The sequence below is a fragment of the Pygoscelis adeliae genome, unplaced genomic scaffold, assembly GCF_000699105.1.
Source record: "Pygoscelis adeliae isolate BGI_AS28 unplaced genomic scaffold, ASM69910v1 Scaffold358, whole genome shotgun sequence".
Lineage (NCBI taxonomy): Eukaryota > Metazoa > Chordata > Aves > Sphenisciformes > Spheniscidae > Pygoscelis > Pygoscelis adeliae.
This window is the reverse complement of record NW_008825429.1, coordinates 541784-550839: the sequence shown is the minus strand read 5'-3', so window position 1 is coordinate 550839 and position 9056 is coordinate 541784. Positions and strand designations below refer to the sequence as shown.

The following is a 9056-nucleotide window of genomic DNA, read 5'->3' as shown; positions in this document are numbered from 1 at the left end:
TACCTGCCTGCCCTTTTTCATCACCAAGTCAAATTGTTATTCTACGCCTCTGGAGACATGACTGCACAGCACAAAGAAAGGCTTAGGACTGACTGAAAGCTTTACTCAAACGTATCTGAGTGCTTGATGAGTTTCCATTCCTGAAGCAGCATCAACCGTTTCACCTTTTGATACGTGGAGATCCATCTCCAGCACTCCTTAGGTCATTTCTGATGTTGCACCTCAGGGAGATGTCGGGATGCACTGAGGCAGAGCAACCAGTAGGTGACCTCCTAGACTCAAAAAGCCAGGCGAGTTCCTTTGCCCTTCGGCGAAACACACCAAGTATGTGTAAAATGCCAAAATATCTCCCAAAACATTAGTTTGAATTAAAGGTGTCTCCCATAGCCTTTCATTTTCATGCAGTCGAACTTTACTATTGCAACTGGGAACAGAAAGCCAACTGTAATGGACAAAATGGTTTTTTATTTATGAAACCATGTTTTCATCGATATCATCAATTATTCTAAATTTAAGTAACAAACTATTGTAACTTGTCAGTTCAATTAAAGACTGAAAAAGAAAAGTCAGTGGAGATTTATGTTAAGAAAAAGTACCATGGAGCTGTGGCTTTGCCTCTTGCTATTTAAAGTTTGGAAACACAATTTATCCAAGTAAACCAGCATTGAAGCAATCCAAATTAACCAACAGACTAGCCATGACAACTTTAATTATAAAAATTACTTGTGAACAAACTTCCCTGTTAATGTTTGAAAATTCAAGGTTTCCAGTGTCCTAAACAATGTGTAGTCTTTTAAATCTGTATGAAGGGGAAACATTCTGATTTGGGAACCCTTCACTCTCTCTGTACATGTAATTGTCTACTAGAAGGGAAAAGATAATAATGAATCAGGCCTGTAAAACTGAAATATGTTAAATTGCACTAAAAATACCTTTATTTAGATAACTGCAGCCCTTTCTTTTTGCAAACTATTGTCCAATATACAGTACAAGTTTACATGAGAGTTGGAACACAGTACAGACATGCATGATGCACTCCTTCAGGGTCCTCACCAAGCATGCAGGCACAGCAGATCATGTTACCAAAGAAAGAAAAAAGAATACTAAGAAATAACCTTAGGAAATTGTTGCTATATGCTGTTTGATCACCCCCTCTGCAAGGACAGATGGGAACGGAATGAATCTGGAAAAAGTTTGGCGCTATATTTTCCAAGATTCTCAATATCCATGCATTCTGCCAGAAGTACCCTCAAATGCATCCATGCAAATGTCTTTCACTGTGCTCTTGCCCCCCTGATTGCTCTGTATCATCTCTACTCACTTCCAGTAACAACCCCACTAAATCCTAGATTAGTGTTAATTTTATGTGTTCATTATGTCTGTGCTTAGCAGTTTCTTTGCTCATAATATTGAAGAAGCATCCAATGTAAATAATGTGTAAATAACATACCCTACATATTTCTGGAAATCATATTTATATACAATCTAAATATTGACACTTATGTATTTAATTCAACACTGTTATTAGTGTTTCTGGAGTAAATATATGGTACAAGTTGCTGTTCATGTGGCCCTACTTCAAGCATTACACTATTTAAAGTGAACAATAGGTAAACAACACAAAATAAATTTGAAGCCCATGACTAAAGTGTACAATGTATCAGCTACTAATACGAATTGCAATGGATAAATCCTGCAATATGAAGTACTCCTATGATTAAAGCCAACAAACAGATTTCACCACTTCTGACTACCAAAAGCAAAAAACATTCTTAAAATGTGACTGGCTAAAATGAAGGAATTATTACATTAACAACTGATTCATTCATGCGAAGGTGAGTTAAGTAACTATTTACTCCATTTCATCTTAGGCTATCTATTTTATTAAAGACTCAGTTACAAGATCTGACTGGCACTGTTAATTAATCACATTAAAGCACTGTATTTTCCACATTCAAGTACTAGCATATGATCTATTTAATTAGTATATAAAGGGCTTCAACTGTCCCTGACCATTTACGTAAGAGTTATCATTGAAGTCAAGTGCTAACAGAGCAAATAAATGAGGCTACCAGAAAGGAAACATAATAGACTCGTCCCTCTGTGAACACCAGCTGTTACCCTGCGCCCTCAGAGCATTCAGCAAATCAAAAAGGTATGAGGCAGGAGACAGATGATTCTGACAACACCCCTCACATTTTGGGTCATGCTGAACCTATGTTGAGACAGAACTGATTCCTAACTTGACATTTCCCAGTAACTCTCCTCTGCGTCTTTTCACGCGTCTCTTACGACAGCTGGAGGCAGGCTTCTGCGTACAAAATGCAGAACTAGGTGAAGGCACCCAAACGGAAGAATAAAAGGAAATCGTTTCAAAATTACAAAACAAGAAAGCTGCCAGGACTCGCAGGGGCTTGGAACTTCTAAAGGAATTTCAAAGCCTAGGGAATGACTAAGAAATAAGAGAAGGTATTTCCTTTCAAAAGCTGGCACTGCTCCAAAGAAGAGCTAGCTTCTGCCAATAGGAAGCACTCATCAAATTTTCCTAAGCACAGTTGTTTACCTCCCAGAGTATCTTCCAAGAAGAGGTTCCAGTTCTGAACCAGGATGTGCAAACAAAGAAAAACTTACCGGAACAGGAGCTTTTAGGCATGTGAGATTTCAACAGTTGGCTGTTTTCCTCAGAGAGCTTGCTCAACATGTGAAATACTTACACAGAATCCAGGACGCAGGCTGTCAGTTCACTAGGACAGCACAACAGCAAGCTCAGCCTCTCTTGTATTGCCCACGCACATTCTGCAACATCACCCCCAATGATGCACTTGCTGCATCGTCTCAACTAAGTGTAGCACCTTTACCTTTTTTCTTTCACTTGTGACTACCACCACCAATGTATCACCATGCATCAGTGTACAAAGGTGGACACAATACCTCTCAAGTAACACCACATCTAAAGACAGAACTCACAGTGCACAACTCTGTCTGTGGGCCCAAAGTAAGACACTGAACAACCACAGCCTCCCCTTGACCTGTGGGATTTCTTCACATATCAGCAAGCTGGGGCGCCCACCAAACAGATTCCCTGCCCTGAGCCTGCTTCCCTGGCCAGCTGATCCAATGCTGCTTGATTCCCAGGTGGCACCTCTCAGGGACTGGCAGATGACATAAATCCTCCCAAGGGCATCCAGTCACTATGTATAAAGATCTGTTTACATGACCAATGTTTGCAAAGCTTTCCAGTAATGTTTCATTTTTACAGAACTAGTAGCACAGGGTTGCCGGGAAGCAAGCCTTTCCATTTACTGTGGTGTGGATATCTTGTCTTCTTTTAAATTCCCATGAGTGGTGTGCTCCAGTCTCTGAACGTGCAAGAGAAATTTAGTTCTCAGTCTGACAGAACAAATCAAATCAAGAGATCGTTATCTCAAAATACTGGAATGTCCTTGTAAGCAGGTAGGCTTTCCCTTTATAATCAGCACTCTGTGACAGTGGGAGATCAACTTTCAGATGAGAGTGGGGATTAGCAGGCTGCCTCTACACTGAGACCTCTGCTGTTAAATAAGCATGTCAGTTTTCTGGAAAAAGTAGTAATTTGGCAAAAAATTGCAACTGCTACAGAATTATATATGTCAGTTAATTTCTGGTCTTGCCTGAGACCAGAGAATTCTTGAGTTTCAGAGGAATCTAACAACATGAAGCAAATGGGAATTAAAACGCATGGGAAATTCAGGGAAAAGAAGATACTATGCAGATGCAAGGAACATTCTGAGCTCTTTATATAGGTTGCTTAATCTTAAATTTACTGCTACCACTCCAAAAAGAGATGACATATCATTAGACCTTGTTAAGAAAAATCTGCCATCTTGTATTCTGTAACATTAAAAAAAGGAATTGCATACACAAAATGTTAGAAGTCATGAAGCATGAGATGATTTTGCTGCCAAAAAATCTGTGATTCAGAAAGGTTACCACAGGAGAGGGCAACAACAGAGGTTCATATTTTTTAAAAATTAAGTTAATCGGTTGCTATACTTGCATCTACAACTGGTCTTTGGGAAGTGTGCTTCCCACGTGCCTTTTTTATGAGGTACTGCATGAAATTTACTGCTACTAAGCTACCACTAAACCTGGAATACGGCACAACCTCTTTGAATGTAGGCAATGCTAGTAAACTGCCTAGAGGAGCTCCAAGGTGAGCTTCAGTGCCTATGGCTGCTGGGAACTCCAATGGCCATGAAGGGAGACCCTCTTTTCCTGAAGAAAGGCCTTGTAAAAGGCCCAACCTCTAGCCAACTTTCAGAATATCTTTGTTCCAGAAACACTGACAGCATTGTCTGAGTTAACTCAGACTTCTCCAGTGAATCAGAAGCAAGGCTTCCTTGACTGTGGTGATGGGAGAACTAGTTCTATTGGGCTGGGGAGACAGAGAAGCCTACTACGAGGGCATGTGATCTCTGTCACAAGATATACGCTGCCTGAGTCAACTGATGCTGCCTGTAGTGGCTGCAACACCGCTGTGGGGAAAATACAGACAGAACTCCAGCATGAAGTTCTGAAGGTATTGGAAGAAGAGTTGTAACAGGAGGCATTCGAGGTACAAGTGTGATGAGATCTCTCCCTCGCCACAAAAGCAGCTAGGTCAGAGGACTGAGTCATATCAAAGAATCGCCAGTCTATGCCTGTTGCCCACTACACAGATCTAAGATGGACCTGAGGCAGACCTACCCACTGTTCCTTGTAATTCTGGGTAGTAACAGGTACCAGGAATGCACGTGGGTGGAACACAATGACAAAGAACTGGAATGCAAGGTACATGTTTGTAAGATGCTTGCAGGAGAGTCAGGGTTTAAAGCTGGACTCACTGGGTCTTTTCCACGCTTTCCTGGTGGTACACTGGAAACAATCATAGAGGCCAATGAGGCAGAGTCTCAATAGTAAGTATTAAGGGAGAAGGGATGATAGCTGAGCAAAAAATCACCTTTCTGCAGGACTTGCTTGCGGCAGTGTTAAGAGAAGGCAAAGCCAACGTCACATCCTACAGCATGCGGATAGGTTAGCAGCTCCATGCAGTAGGCAAAGGATACAGATTCTGCATAATTCCTCGTACTATAGGAGTATCACCTTTTTGCTGAAGAAAAGGTATGTCATTGTTCCTACTAGGCTTGCCAGACTGCTGAAAAGTGCTATATCCTTTATTATCACGTTGCCTGTAAATTGTCCCCACCCACTACAGCAAGCAAGAGCGACCCTTCCACTCAGAGCAAGAGGAGCAGCATGAACCCCATGTATGTTTCCAAAAAGCCTGAGCTGTTAAGACTAGAAGGAAGTGTTGCCAGTACCCCAGACAACTGAACAAAGTGGCTGAAGTGAAACTCTTCCCCTGCTCCAACTGACAATAAACTCAGCAACTAGGTTAGCAGAGTCTTTTATAGAAAGGTAATGGTTACTTTCCACCTTAAGACTGAGAGCACCAGAATTTTGAGATGCGCTCTGGAACCCCAATGTGCAATGATGAAATTTAAGAATAAGTAAAATGAACACAAAGTTCATTACAAACATTACAGGTTTGGAATAACCTCATTTTAGGCTGCAGAACAGTTCCCTTTCTCATTTAATCAGCTATTGATACAGATCTGGGAATATTCCAGCTGTTGACACAAGCTTGGGGCCCTGGGCCACCTCCCAAGTGTTTTCAGATGCACATTGTGCAAACAAGCTCTTTCTCAGACTATGCTTGTTAGTTAAACTATCTTTTCTCTACACCCTCTTCTTCCATTTTCTTTCCCTCTATTCCCCCTTTTTTCATACATAGATAACATTCAACTCATATTTCTTTCTCTGTATCTGATATTACACAAGGGCAAAGCCTCTCCACCTTCGTTAAACAAAATGATTTCCTTTGGTGGGTTTGCCACCTGGAACGTACAACATAAAACTATGTTAGCAGGAACTAATGTTGTTTCTGGCAGGACAGCCAACAGTATCCTCATTGGCACATCCTTTAGATCGATGGTGGTGCTGAACTAAACGGCAGGGTGAGAAGCATTCTTGAGTAACTAGAGCACTGTCATGTGGATCACAGGCTTGAATCCAATGACTGAAAAAAAGAAAAATACAAAAACCAGAATGTGTAACAGTGAGTTTGAAAAAAAAAAAAGGTGGAAATCAGAATTAAAATTGAAGTCTTTTAATTAAAGCTTTCTGAAAGGGTGTCTCAGTGCAAGACCAGCTTTATTGAACTTTTCTTTGCCACTCTTTTACCCAGTGACTTAACCATATATTTCATAGAAGACTTTATGTATCATAATGGTAGTAACATAATATTTGTGAGCCTAAATGCATTCTCAGTAACTACATCACAGCTAGTTTTAGCAATGCTACTAAAATTATTCAACAGGACTAGATTGCAGGGTGTCATGCCCTTCTTTTGCCAGCTATTACTGCCAACGCTAGACATGTTAATGGATGCCATTATTATATTCAGTAAGAGTGGACACCACCAGTGTCAAGGGCAGCTTCCAGTTTTGTGCCTGGTCACATATCACTGAGAAGTCACTCATGTACCACTACTAGTATATATGTCTCTGCACTTCTGAAGTTTATTCACGATCACAACTGTTTGTTGCAAAAGGAAAAAGATGCTTTTGCTCTGGTACCATATAAAATTAAATAGGAAAATTAAAGCACATACAGACAGAAAGTTAGGATTTTTCTTCTGCCATAATGCTAAGAAATCTGGATATCTATATGATAAATCACATCATGGCTAGTCTCAGCAGTACAGCTATAAATATCACAAAGCAGCACAAGCAGGGGCAGCCTGTTCAACATTTTTGTTTGTTGTAAAAAAGGGCAACTTACTTGAAATGAATGTCTGAAATCAGAAAAAGATATTAATACTGGATCTGCATTTTGTTAGAAAACAGTAAAGTTTTTAATTGGGAATTAGAATTATAGAAGAAACATGAGTCCAAAGCCAGAAGCGACATACAAAGGAGAAGCAGGTAATTTTCAATGACGGGTATCTGAGGGGCTTAGCAGGACCAGAACAAACAACTTTTTTGCACTCAGACTAAAAGGCTTATCAAAAAGTCACCATATTTTTCACAAAGGTGTCAAAGTAGAAAGGTGAACTCTCAGCCTTAACTAAATGTCAGGCTGCAGTGAGTAAGGAAAGAACAAACACAAACTTATAAACGTGGAGTTTGTTCTTTGTATCATGAAGGCCTGGCAGAACTCCAATACTGGAGTAATGCCAAACCAGCACACCAGTGCCTTTGAACTTTTAAAGCTCATTTTTTCCCTTTACTGTTTAACATCTTAACTACTTTAAATTCAATGGACGAATGGATTTCAGACAGAAACGTTAAGTAGCCAAAGTTTCAACATTTCATAACTACTCAGGTCGTGGGCAACTGCCACGAGCACAGCATGGAAAGCTTTGGGCACTGAGCTAAGGTCGACATTTCAAAACAAACCCAGTGCCCTCGGTGGTTGTGTATCGCTGCTTGCACGTTGCTGAACAGCTGCATTCCCATGTGCATAGTATTTCGAGGCTTTCTACCTACAGAACTTCTACTTGTCTGGGCCCAAGATATCTCAGATCTGACACTAACCCATGACAGTACAATGATGTCCTTCATCAGACAACGTGGAAAGCGCATGATTCACTTATCACACAGGACTGCTACTTTTAAGAAATAGGCTGGATTCATAGAATAGAATCATAGAATCATTAAGGTTGGAAAAGACCTCTAAGATCATCGAGTCCAACCGTCAACCCAACACCACCATGCCCACTAAACCATGTCCCTAAGCACCTCATCTACACGTCTTTTAAATACTTCCAGGGATGGTGACTCAACCACTTCCCTGGGCAGCCTGTTCCAATGTTTAACCACTCTTTCAGTAAAGAAATTTTTCCTCATGTCCAATCTAAACCTCCCCTGGCACAACTTGAGGCTGTTTCCTCTCGTCCTATCGCTTGGTACCTGGGAGAAGAGACCGACCCCCACCTCGCTACAACCTCCTTTCAGGTAGTTGTAGAGCGCGATAAGGTCTCCCCTGAGCCTCCTTTTCTCCAGGCTAAACAACCCCAGTTCCCTCAGCCGCTCCTCATAAGACTTGTTCTCCAGACCCTTCACCAGCCTCGTTTCCCTTCTCTGGACACGCTCCAGCACCTCCACGTCCTTCTTGTAGTGAGGGGCCCAAAGCTGAACACAGTATTCGAGGTGCGGCCTCACCAGTGACGAGTACAGGGGCACGATCACTTCCCTACTCCTGCTGGCCACACCATTTCTGATACAGGCCAGAATGCCATTGGCCTTCTTGGCCGCCTGGGCACACTGCCGGCTCATGTTCAGCCGGCTGTCGACCAGCACCCCCAGGTCCTTTTCCGCCAGGCAGCTTTCCAGCCACTCTTCCCCAAGCCTGTAGCGTTGTATGGGGTTGTTGTGGCCAAAGTGCAGGACCCGGCACTTGGCCTTGTTGAATCTCATACAGTTGGCCTCGGCCCATCGATCCAGCCTGTCCAGGTCCCTCTGCAGAGCCTTCCTACCCTCGAGCAGATCAACACTGCCGCCCAACTTGGTGTCATCTGCAAACTTACTGAGGGTGCTCTCGACCCCCTCATCCAGATCATTGATAAAGATATTGAACAAGACCGGCCCCAAAACTGAGCCCTGGGGAACACCACTTGTGACCGGCCGCCAGCTGGATTTAACTCCACCCAATTGAATTCAAAGGACAAACCCTGAGGTATCTCTGCATGCTCCCTTGCAACTTCTACTCATCAATCACTAACCTTTTATCTGCTTTCTTGTTCTTTTTAGCCCATTTTTAGCCCATTCTCATGGCATCTGTTATAGCTCCACTCTTGGCACTTGTGTTCCCACGGGAAGTTGTCCCTTTCCCTCGGATTCTGCTCGTGACTGCTTTGGGACAGGTCGCCTCTGGGAAGGTGGCCACAGCCCAGCTTTAACTGCATCGCCACCTCTGACCGCGCTCGGTCCCTCCTCGAGACACTCCTCAACTGGGGCGACACCGCCCCCCCCTCC

General features: G+C 42.5%; 1 protein-coding gene across 1 annotated transcript in view; it reads left to right on the top strand.

Moving 5' to 3' along the window:
• Nucleotides 1–4704: 4704 nt before the first annotated feature.
• Nucleotides 4705–9056, top strand: part of XBP1 (X-box binding protein 1) — a gene marked incomplete at its 3' end in the record, with an annotated part of 7505 nt that continues 3153 nt past the window's right edge. Inside the window, 1 exon segment of the mRNA XM_009330833.1 lies at nt 4705–4809. Within this exon segment, the coding sequence (XP_009329108.1) occupies nt 4705–4809 (105 nt within the window).